The sequence below is a fragment of the Zootoca vivipara genome, chromosome 8 (genome assembly GCF_963506605.1).
Source record: "Zootoca vivipara chromosome 8, rZooViv1.1, whole genome shotgun sequence".
In the NCBI taxonomy this organism is placed as follows: Eukaryota; Metazoa; Chordata; class Lepidosauria; order Squamata; family Lacertidae; genus Zootoca; species Zootoca vivipara.
The window spans coordinates 76,273,172-76,285,596 of record NC_083283.1 but is presented as its reverse complement, the minus strand read 5'-3'; the positions used below and the strand labels follow the sequence as shown (position 1 = coordinate 76,285,596).

The 12,425-nt window shown below is 42.6% G+C and overlaps 1 protein-coding gene across 2 annotated transcripts in view; it reads right to left on the bottom strand.

The window, feature by feature from the left end:
• DNAH5 (dynein axonemal heavy chain 5) overlaps positions 1 to 12,425 on the bottom strand; it is a 151,871-nt gene that overhangs the window by 28,609 nt on the left and 110,837 nt on the right. For both annotated transcript variants that reach the window (XM_035125561.2, XM_060278039.1), the window contains 8 exons: positions 11,603 to 11,919; positions 10,066 to 10,221; positions 9,664 to 9,846; positions 6,555 to 6,798; positions 4,685 to 4,799; positions 1,625 to 1,815; positions 1,091 to 1,212; positions 183 to 332 (listed from right to left, as the gene is read on the bottom strand). In XM_035125561.2, the coding sequence (XP_034981452.2) occupies positions 183 to 332; positions 1,091 to 1,212; positions 1,625 to 1,815; positions 4,685 to 4,799; positions 6,555 to 6,798; positions 9,664 to 9,846; positions 10,066 to 10,221; positions 11,603 to 11,919 (1,478 nt within the window). The remainder of the gene's footprint in view (positions 1 to 182; positions 333 to 1,090; positions 1,213 to 1,624; positions 1,816 to 4,684; positions 4,800 to 6,554; positions 6,799 to 9,663; positions 9,847 to 10,065; positions 10,222 to 11,602; positions 11,920 to 12,425) is intronic.

The following is a 12,425-nucleotide window of genomic DNA, read 5'->3' as shown; positions in this document are numbered from 1 at the left end:
GGGTATTTTTGGAGCATCAGCAGGTGAGAGAGGCGTTGGGAATGGGAAAGATTCCTGCTGCGTTGGACTGCAGGAGCTATGGCATGTAAGCATCTCTTCACTTATAATGCTCACTTTAGAACTGCTTTGAGCCCCCACCTGTCGGCATTCTATTCCCATCCTAGTCCACGTTTTTGGCCTACCTGAGCTATCGTTCTATCAGGACACCAAGACCTTATGAGGAGGAGGCGTCTGAAGCAGTCCAGAGCTTGGTCATAACCACTGGGAACAAGTTCTTCTTCTGGTTTCTCCTTATCAAACCAGATTTTCCACTGTTTTTCTGTTCGTGAGATCTGTTAAGCACAAATAGGGGAATATGTTTATTAAATAGCATAGCTAGCAAGATTATTAATTTTTAATTTCAGATATCTTAATGGAGGACTAGGGGTGTCCCTTTCTAGAAAACGTCCATGCTAATGGCAACATCTCAGCTTGACTTTGTGCATTACCACTCTTGAAGACAGCTCAGAAACTTCATTTGATCCCAAGTGTGACAATATGGCTTTTGTCTTAGGCAAGCCTCATGAGCATATTGCATCAATGCTTCAAGAGCTTCCTTGGGTGCCAGTTAGTTTTTGAGCTAAATTTAAGGAGCTGTGTAACCTTGGACTTTACAGCCAGGGCCTGGGATATTTAAAGGAATGACTTCTTCCATATATTCATCCCTGGGGCTTGGGATCTGTAAATGTTTTTATGGTTGCCACCATCGTGGAAGATGAGACTGGTCTCTATTTGCAAGAGGACCTTTTTCAGTAGTGGCCCCACAATTTTAGAATTCCCTTCTTTCGAAAATGGTCCACCGGAAACAGAAAATCTGCTTCCGAAACATCTGTTCAGCATGGAGATTTAGGCCTTCCAACACGATTGTCTTAACACCTGGCAGTCAGATGGAAAATACATTTTGAGGCAGGCTTGGGCTTCACTTTTCTAGGTTCACATCAGCAGTTCCTCTGAAGCGTAAAAGGCATGTGACATTGAAATATCTACAGACACCCTCAAGAGAATGAAATGTGTCATGTTGCTTAATCTTTGCCTCTTGTCAATTACCTACTTGGTCAAGAACGTCTGAAAATTGTCTCAGTTTACTGAGCTCCACCAAGTTCAGCCAAGTCATATCCAGGATCCATTTAGCTGGTTTAGGTGGACAAGCTTTCAGATCCAAAGAAGCACCACCTGAAAAAAAGACGTCACGACAAAAACCAGTTGAAAAGAGCTGCTAAATACCGTATATAAAGTCGGATATTTAAAATTCTATTCATGGTGGATGGGCTGTGACTGCACCGCCCACTTCCCATGGCACAATTGCCCCACCTGTACCTCATGTGTTGGACTTTGTATACTGGGGCAGGGCATACTGGCATTCTCCATATCCCCTACTGCAGAGATGGGGGCCCTGTAATCCTCCAGATGTTGCCAGACTACAACTCCCATGACATCCATTCCTAGCACAGGCTGAGGCTGATGGGAGTTGCAGTCTAACAAAATCTGGAGGGCAACAGGTTGCCTGCCCCATTGCATGCAGAATTTGAACATTTGCACCGGGTTGAAACACAATAAGGGGCGCATTTCATGCATTGGCTCTCACCTTTAATCAGGGTCAAGAACTCCTCGTGCTTCACTTTGCCCCGCTGTAAGTCAATCTTCAAGGTGAGGAGCAATGTGAACAGGAACTTGTGCTCCTCGTAAAGCCCTCGTGCAGCGTACTTATATACTTCATAGGTCATATGCTCAATGATATTTGCTATTCTCTTGCTCGTAATGGGGCTCTTGACAGACCTGTTCAAAAGAAAGGGGGGAATGAAAGCATAATCTAGTGCTGTTGGTGAGGTTTTAGAAAGCTTTTTCGTCTGAAAAGAAAGCCTTTTCAAAGCTGCACTTCATAAGCATACAGTCACAGTGGCCAAATCGACTTGTAATGCTGCTCAGTCACCATGATCCAACAGAGCTCTTACTATGCTAGACCTAGTAAGGGAGCTAAACTTACTACTTACTATGACCACGTGGGTGGCGCTGTGGTCTAAACCACTGAGCCTCTTGGGCTTGCCAATAAGAAGGTCGGCGGTTCGTATCCCCGCGACAGGGTGAGCTCCTGTTGCTCTGTCCCAGCTCCTGCCAACCTAGCAGTTCGAAACCACATCAAAGTGCAAGTAGATACATAGCTACTGCTGTGGTGGGAAGATAAACAGAATTTCCATGTGCTCTGGTTTCCGTCACAGTGTCCCGTTGCGCCAGAAACGGTTTCGTCATGCTGGCCACATGACCCGGAAAGCTGTCTGTGCTCAAACGCCGGCTCCCTCGGCCTGAAAGCGAGATGAGCGCTGCAACCTCATAGTCACCTTTGTCTGGACTTAACCATCCAGGGGTCCTTTACCTTTTTTTTTTTACCTTTGGACCTAGTAAGGGAGCTAAGGTACTTTATTAAAACAGTGGAACCTCGGTTTATGAACACCTCAGTTTACGAATTTTCGGTTTACAAATGCCGCAGACCCATCTGGAACAGATTAATTCACTTTCCATTACTTTCAATGGGAAAGTTCGCTTCAGTTTATGAACGCTTCAGTTTATGAACAGACTTCCGGAACCAATTACACCCATGCTTCGGGTTAAGTACGCTTCAGGCTGAGTACTCCGCGGACCCGTCTGGAACGGATTAATCCACTTTCCATTACTTTCAATGGGAAAGTTCGCTTCAGTTTATGAACGCTTCAGTTTAAGTACTCCATGGACCGTCTGGAACAGATTAATCCACTTTCCATTACTTTCAATGGGAATGTTCGCTTCAGTTTATGAACGCTTCAGTTTATGAACAGACGTCCGGAACCAATTGTGTTCATAAACCGAGGTACCACTGTCGATGGAAGGGCACAGTATTTCAGCTTCAAATACTGAACTCTATTATCTTTATCTGTTCTGCCTGATTAATTTTTTTAGAAAACCTGGCACAGGTGAGAAGCTTGTGAAGACATAAGGTTACCAGATTCCCACCCCACCCCCCAATGAATCCAGGGAAACTTTTCAACTTCAATGGATTTTGTATGGGGACTGATTTGTAAATCCGGGAACTGTCCCCGGGAAGCAGGGACGTCTGGTAACCTTAACCTAACAAAGTCACCCCACTGCGCCACCGACTGCAACTGATCCATTGGTTCCTTCCAATGCTGTTGGAAACGCATGCCTCAAAGGTAAACTCAAGGGCCGGCAACGGGCCCATCACACACATTAATTACTGTGTGTCTGCCTGCTGATCATATGGACAAATAAGCAAAAGGCAAGCAGTTATTTTGCCCTTTATAGACAAATTGCTTCTGGTTAACCAGGGCCCCCTAATCTCTGTGGATGGCATATTATTCAGTTGCCTCTGAAGTGATTTCCCCGTCTTAAACAACGAAAGCTCAAGTCCTTGAATGCAGCTTTATGCTTCCGATGTCAGTACACAGCTTAAGAGGATTTCTGTTTCCTTTCATTACATTGCTCACTATCTCTCCCAAGCTCCAGATAGTTTGGAGACAAACACTGGGAGAAGACTCCGGCCCTTAAGGGGGATAGAGCGGGGAAGCTTAGCAGACGCAATCAGGAATTTACTTAAACCGAGAAATTGTGTGGAAATCAATACAAAAAGGATTGTACTATGTGCTTCTGCATTATAATGACAGCATTAGGTTACTTTGCCCATTCAATGGCAAACGCGAACACAGGGGAAATAGTCATCAAGCGAAACCAAAGACTAGATTTTCAGACAGTTAAGACAAATGATAGTGCTATTATGGATCATGGTTTGCGCACTATTTTCCCTATCCTGCTGTCATTTCTGGACCACAACATGCCAAACCTGCTTGATAAACGAAAACAGTGGTGAATGAAGGAACACTCCAAATGATGCTGGCTTCCTTGCATCACTTCCGACTCATTGAAAACAGTCTGGCCATCTGATTATATACTGTTATGAGAATTGTAAGGCCTCAAATATAGAATAAATATTCATAAATGCACACATATCTAAATATATGAACCGTCTGTCTGAAATAGTATGGGAGAGCAATGCTGAAGCCATTCTGACTCTCCCAATGACCTCAAATATTCCTCTGATGTAAGGGAGGCAAATGGGGGGAAAGCCTTCCCATTGTCTTTTTGCTTGCAAATCCTGTCTTTAGGGTCCATTTGTGTATGAATAGGGCAAGCCTGTGACCTGGACTCAGGAACTAAAGTATTAACCATCACAAAAGAATGGCCAAGCTGCCCAGGTAATGCAATCAGCTACCATTATCAGGTATCCTGGCAGACAGGATTTCTGCTGTAGACCGCCTCCTTCTGTGATGTATGTATGATGTTTTGTTGGGAGGGGTCTTGGCTACAGGGTGGGCAATTTCAAAAGACTATATAAGGGCTTGCACACCATTGTTCAGGGTTCCTCTCCCTCCCGTTGTGTGGTAAGTGGGGACCCTGTTGCAACAGTTCCTTTAATAAAGATCACGCTTACTAGCCGCTTTGCTTCTCAATATACTCTGGTTGGCCTGTTTTCTCCTTCCGATAGGAAACCCACTTAAGGACTCTATACAGGCTCCAGAATACCCCATAAGGGAAAGGGAGCAGTTTTTCTTATAATACCAATCCTCAGAAAGGGAAAGATCTCACTTGTCATAGTTACCTAGCAAGGGAAAGGTCAAACAGGCCCAAGAACTGTCGGAGTGAAGTCTGATACATGACATTAACCATACTCATCTCGGTTATCAGGAAATAGAGAATGCTGCCTCTTGTTGCAACTGGAGAAAAGAAAAGTTGGATATGATCAAAATACAGGATGCAAAACAAAAGCTGATGGTCTTCTGATGGACAAATAATAACAAGTTGTTCATGGTTAACAGAGGGGCTCATCAAGACTTCCTTTTGCACCACATTTTCCAGGTACAAGTCCAGGCTTCAAAGCTCTGTTGATGAATTTTATTATTTTTTGTCCCAGCACTTTCCCCAGGAAAAACCCATATTTTGCTGCTGTTCTCCAATTCAGAGGTAAAACGTGGGTTTTCCCAGGCAAAGCACTGGGACAAAAAACAAGCCATGCATCCACATATTTTAAAACTGCAGTGTGTGCTCCAGATTGCTGCTTTGCTGTTCCATAGGTGAAATTCCAACAATACACCAATTCAGGAAATCGTGGGAAAGCGATCCCAGGATTCTGGGAGTTCAGCCGCTGGATTTTTGAAGTGTGCACTCCCATATCTATTTTTGGTCAGGGCACTACGGGGTTTGGGAACCCGTTTCAGGTTGCAGCACATCTGAAGAGCCCACCCCAGCAGGTTGGAGAAATGGAGAAGGTAGAGGCAAGGCCAGAAACCTTGCAGAAATATCTTAGACTCTGGCAGTCAGCAATGAGATTAGCAGCCTGATCCATTCCAGAATCAATTTACAGTTCAGATCATTTTCCGAATGTCCAATGGGCATTCAACAAAATAATCTAGTTTCTATACATTATTTCCAGCGTGAATTAAGCCAGGAGCATCTATCACAAATACAGCTCTCCCCCCAGTGGCTTCTCACCAGAGATGCAACATCAACACAGTAATAACGCTTTGCTGAATCTATACTGTTCTGAACAGACTTCCTTGTTGTTTTTATAACTAACTGCTTTTCTTACTTTTATAACTGTATATTATATTATGGCAATCTGCCTAGGACCATATGGTGATGGGTAAGTAAAAAAAAATCTCATAAAGAAAGAAAAGTAAAACAACATAAAATAAAATAAAATACACCATTGGATAAATCTTATAATGGACTTCATACGTAAGACTACTGTATATGTAACAAAGGCGTAGAACATTTTTGGCCTGGCAGCCACCCTTGTAAGACATGGACCACTTATAAACGCCATCTCCAACTCCTTGAAAGATTCCATCAACGGTGTCTCTGGAAATTTTTACACATCATTTGGGAAGGCAGGTGGACTAATGCCAGTGTATTGGAAGAAGCAAAGATCACCAGGAAAGCGTAATTCTGGTGATCAAGAAAAGAGGTTTAAAGACTCTCTCAAGGCAAATCTTTTTTAAAATGTAGTATAAACAGTAACAACTGGGAAACACTGGCCTGCAAGTGCTCAAGTTGGAGAACAGCCTTTACCAAAGGTGTCATGGGCTTTGAAGATGCTCAAACTCAGGACGAAAGGGAGAAATGTATTAAGAGGAAGGCACCCTTGACAAACCCTCACCGTGATCAACTCCTGCCCAGAAACCTATGTCCCCACTGTGGAAGGATGTGTGGATCCAGAATTGGCCCTCACAGTCACTTACAGGCTCACTGTTAAGAGACAATCTTACTCATCTACGAGTGATCGCTACTCTTTCCCTACTTCTGCAGACAGGTGGGTGGTGCAGGCCACCTGTGCAAAGTGTTTTTGCACAGCACTTTCCAAGTGCCCAACACCAGCTGATTGACAGGCACTAACTGCTTTTCTTACTTTTATAACTGTATATTATATTATGAGAAGTTGGGTCACCATCACTAGAGGGCATTCTGCTCACCAGGTCTGTATTCCTCTCGGGCTGAATTAATCTGTACTTCAGTCTCTGCCGAAATTTGCAATTTCTGTGTCACCTCCTCTGCTGTCTTCTTTGTGTTGCTAAGTACAATGATGAGGCTCTCATCTTCCACCAGAGAGCCTTGTGTGCTTGTCAGCCGGTACAGCAAGTTATCTTCCAGTTCTTTCATCTTTCTTTTGTTAGCAGTCACATCTTCCATCAGATCCGTTCTCTCTTTCTCCAGCTCCTGTTAAAGTTCACCACAAAGCCACACATCAGTGAAATGCTTTGTCAGAAGCAGGCTCATTAATGTATACAATACACAGAGTGAAAAGTATAGGCAGTGCAGTAATGAGTATAACAGGCAATGTAACTGAGACACCAAATGTGGCTCTCCATATATGATTTTTGGACTCCACTTCCCATCAGCCCCAGCCAGCATGGCAAATGGGCAGGGGTTATAGGGCTGTAGTCTAGAACAGGCATATCCAACAGGTAGATTGTGATCTACTGGTAGATCACGGGGTGTTCCTGGTAGATCCTGGTTGATCTCTGGCCCCCCAGCAATCTCCTTAGAAGAAGCAAAACAACAACAACAACAACAACAACAACAACAACAACAACAACGGCTTTCTAAAAAAGCTCTACAACATTGCCATTTTCCAAAAAGCTCCACAACTTTGGCTTCCTACAAAGGCTAAACAACTCTTGCTTCCCAAAAAAAGCTCAAAAACTTTGGGTAGTTTTTTTTTGTGACAATGGGTAGATCACTGCCAGTTGTTTAATACTGTGAGTAGATCACAGTCTATAGGGAGTTGGACATCCCTGGTCTAGAATAATGTCTAGATAAGCACAGTTTTCCCCTTCCCCTTTCTACAGGGAGACAGGAATGCCTTGATACCTGATTTTTTATTTCCACTAGGAACATGCATGAAATCCAGACTCCGGAAAAACACCAAGTTGCCTGCAGAATTCATCCTTGCAAGGATGGAGAGGTTCAGCCCATCAATGTGGCAAAGACCAGTTCAAAGCCTCAGACCAAACCAGATCTCACTTCACATAGTGTTTCTGAAACAAAGCCCTCTGGAAACTGATGGGTCCAATTTCACTCCCAGAAATGGAGCCACTTGCAAGTGGAACCGGAGAATCCATCCTGAACTCCAGATGGAATTAAATCTCCTGGCATTCCTAGTTCTAGCAGGTCTTGAACACCACAGAATCCATGGCAAACACTTCACTAGGTAGCCAAACTAGATAGTGTGGCAGCTGTCATGTCACAACACCATTGAAAAAAATTCTGGAGTTTTCCCAGCCCCACTGCAAGACTGATCTTACAAGCAACCTGTTATGCTACATAATATTTATGCTTGGATAAAACACTACAATAGAGCCAACTGTTGCACAGACAGGAATGATTAATTTCACATTGTTAGTGCCATCAAAAAGTTAATTTGCATCTAATTCAAAAGTGGGCTTCATTCTGTAGGATGTGACTTGACCATAACGAGCTAGAAAATCTTCCTGCATGGAAGGCAGACCTATGGCATGTACAATCTGCAGAAACAAAAGGAAATGTAATTGGGGATTGTGAAAGTAATTTATGAGAATTATGAGTTTTCTTTGGACAAGCCGTGATAGGAAATCTGAACATTAAAAATGCAAATACCTTTGAAGCAAAGGATGAAAAGGTAATCCAGAAAGAAATGAGGGAACATTTGCTCATTTCATTTGTTTTAATTAGTTTCCATTTCAAGATGAAAAGGTTGCAGAGGCAAGATGTCTCCAGAATACAAACAGGTATAATTGCAACGTTCTAGCACGTGATCTCATGCCTACAAGGTTTTCTTTTTTTCTGGACAACAGCAACATAATATATATACTCCAAACATCATTGTGCAAGACAATCTCATTTTAATGTAGACATGTTACACACCACTGAGTAACATAACCTGCTAATTGAGACACTTAAAGAAAGTATTAAAACTGGAAGCACAGATGTAGCCTATTACACAAATTTCCAAAACTTGATACACTCTTCAGCAAAGCCTCAATGAAGCACTTCTTAATGAGATGATTGCCAAGAGTCAACAACAGTTAAAAGCATTAATGGGGGCATGGGGAGGTCAATGCATGCTATCTTATGTCACTATGGTTTGTAGGGCAAGCACAAACCATAGTTTGTCAACTCAGGTGCAATGGTTGTCTGAACCAGGAAGTCACAGAAGAGATGGGAGGACTCAAACCCAACAGCTAAGCCATGGTTTGGCCATTATGTCAGAACCAACAGAATGTCTGGTACACAGCCAGGAAGAAGACCAGTCTTTTCCTTATACATTGTGATACTGAAAAGCTTGTAAAATACCAACATGGTCATCATTACTCCCTGCTTGGGAAACCTAGTTCTGGGATGAGGCTACCAATGTCCCACTCTGAAGTTTGTGCAGAACTGTGTCCTATAGTGGTTAAACCGGTTTAGGGAAGAAGGGTTGGTGTGGCTTTAACATCTCAAGGTTAATAAAGAAAGATGGATGAGATTTTGAAATATTATGCAAAAGGGGAATGCTTGTGATGGCCATACTTCTTCAAACCTTGCCAGGTGCAATCCCAGGGCCAAGGCAGCCTTTGGGGCAAGGAATGATCACTCGGCTGTAGATAGTCTGCTTTGAATATGTCTTACACAGAGAACGTTCCCAATAAGGTCCCATGGCATCATCAGTTAAAGAACCTCAGGTTGGAGGGATGGGGAAAGGCCCTCCTGCTGAGACCCTGAAGTGCCACCTGTCAGTCAAAATGGACAATGGGCATGATTCACGCAGATTCATACGTCCATATGCAATGTAAAAAAGGTTATATATAAGACACAGAAATAGTAGGTGGGAAAGCAGAGGAGATGTATGAGAGAGAAAGCATTGCTGAACTGTGTTGATTCTGCTTCTAGTATCTCACTTATTTTACCGGAGTGTTGTTTTGTGTGGTCCTCACTGCATCTCAGGAAGCTGTGAAGCTCATCATTCCAATGTTAGAAAAGGGGGGGGGAAATACCACAGGAAACAGCAACAAAACTCTGTACAAATGATAGTTCCAGAATTGTCAGAGATTCTTTCTCGCTTACCTGTTTTTCTGTTAGAATGACTCTCCCTAGAAGCTGGTCTTCTAGACCCTTCATAGTGACAGTAAAATCGATAATGGAGGTACGAGCACTAATCTCGGGGGTATATGCTGGATTCGGAAGTTTGGTGGTAATATAAAGTCTGAAGCCATTCATTACATCCATTTCTTTATCCCCGACTTTTACCTAATTAACAAAAGCGATGATGGGAGTAGAAGAGAATTAGAAGCCCCAAAAAGCTTTATTGTACTCTTTCAAGCATCGGCTTGTTGCAACACCTAGCTTCTGTTATTGTTTTACTTTAGTAAAGCAACACTTGGTATTTCAAGCAGTTGCCATGTAAGCAATTGCACCTTTGTTAATGCAGCAGACAGCATGTTTCAGGAACATTTTTACTTCCCTCACCTTGTATGTGGAGCCTGTTTTGATGAAGTTTCTTTCCAGTACATTGTCCAAAGCTGGATCCAGTTCTTCGCCAACATCTTCAATTAACAGCGGCCTTCCAAGAGATAGGCTATCCTCCAAGTGGTTTCTAAAATACTTGTGGTTTAGAGAGGTGATCTGAAAAGAGAACCATTCTGACCATCTATTAAGCTGTTTATTCACAAGGGGGAAACCAACTCGCTCCTCTGTCCCATGCTCCCCTTGACTGTGTGAGCTATTTTTTGGTGCTGAGTGGGATAATGCATGGCGGTCTGAAGAAGGGAGCCAATGTTACCCCAAGCACAATTCAAAGTGTTGGTGCTGTCCTTCAAAGCCCTAAATGGCTTCAGACCCGTATACCTGAAGGAGCATCTCCACCCCCATCGTTCAACCCGGACACTGAGGTCCAGCTCCGAGGGCCTTCTGGCAGTTCCCTCACTGAAAGAAGTGAAGTTACAGGGAACCAGGCAGAGGGCCTTCTTGGTAGTCACATCCCCACTGTGGAATGCCCTCCCATCAGATGTCAAGGAAATAAACAACTGTACAACCTTTAGAAGACAGCTGAAGACAGGGAAGTTTTTTTAATTTTCTCTAATTTTTATTTTATTTTTTATAAACATATAAAACACATACATTTACATTTACACAATACATATACACAACACACTACCTTATTTTCATAGCATAAATCCTACATTACTCTATATAGTACCTACCTATACTATACATATCAACATATCTACACACCTACCCCACACGGACACCCACCAAGTGACAGGGAAGTTTTTAATGTTTGATGTTACATTATGTTTTTGTATATGCTAGAAGCCACCCAGAGTGCCTGGGGCAACCCAGTCAGATGAGTGTGGTACAAATACTATTATTATTATTATTATTATTATTATTATTATTATTATTATTATTATTTTGTGAGGCACTCTGCTTCCTACTGTATCTAAGTTATATACAGAGTTAGTCTTCTATCCCAATATTGATTATTTACAAAATGCACCCAAATTCATTTTTAGTACCACATATTTTTAGTACCACATATTTTGGAATATGTGGTGTATGCTACGGGTCGCATTTTCATCGCTGCTGACTAAAATGCCTTTACTCATGAGCAGGAATATAATAATAATAATAATAATAATAATAATAATAATAATAATTTATTATTTATACCCCGCCCATCTGGCCGGGTTCCCAGCCACTCTGGGCGGCTTCCAACAAAATATTAAAATACAGAAGTTCGTCAAACATTAAAAGCTTCCCTAAACAGGGCTGCCTTGAGATGCCTTCTAAAGGCCTGGTAACTGTTGTTCTCTTTGACCTCTGGTGGGAGTCCTCCACACCTGCCCGCCTCCTGTCCCCCCACAAACAGTACTTCTGTCTTGTCAGGATTCAATCTCAATCTGTTAGCTGCCATCCATCCTCCAACCACATCCAGACACTCACACAGGACCTTCACCGGTTCTGATTTGAAAGAGAGGTATAAGCAAAATGAAATCTAGTTTACCTGAAGTTCATTCCTGGTTTCCTTGTTTTTAATCCAGATCTTGCCTTGAGTCTGCGGGTCAATCAGCAAAGGGTAACGAGCTGCTTTTGTGACTATGATGCCGTTTTGTATAGACAGGTCGTCATTTGGCAGCCCTTGGAGGTTCCATTCACTGACCGTGGGAGCGTCTATCAGCATCTCTGTGAGGTTCAGGTTGTTTCCAAATGGGATTTTCCTGGTTTTCATTTCTTTTTGCCAACCGGTTAACAACAGATTTCTGAACTCTTGGTTAAAAGGACCGGAATAGGACAGAAAGGCTGTGGCAAGCAGCACGTCCCCTAAATTAACATACACAGAGAGATCACATTTGATAAATGCTGAAGGAGCAATATCAAAGCACTGTTGAGCAAATTGCATGTGCTTGCAGTGAATACAAACACAAATATCTCTAAGAAGCGAGAAGCAAAAAAACCTAAGATTTAATGTGCCTCTCTCACTCAATTTATGTGAATATCTGATCATTGTTCATGCAGAACAGAAAGCACATAAGAGGCATTTGTAATGAGAATAAGCATTATGGCCAGTACAGATGTTATATTCTCATTGCAAACATGCTCTCAGAATACAGAAGCAAGAGCAGCTTTAAGCTTAATGTGTTAGAATACTCTAAACTGGATCCAGAATTTTCATGAGCGGAAAAAAGAAGGGAGCTAGTTTTTGCAGATCCCCCTGGAAAGCTGTTCTGAAAGGTTGGAGGACCCTCTGAAATAGTGTGGGAGGTCAATGTGTGCGCGCTGCAGTCTCTCGAATTTGCACTTTCTGAAGCAGTATGAGAACCGAAATA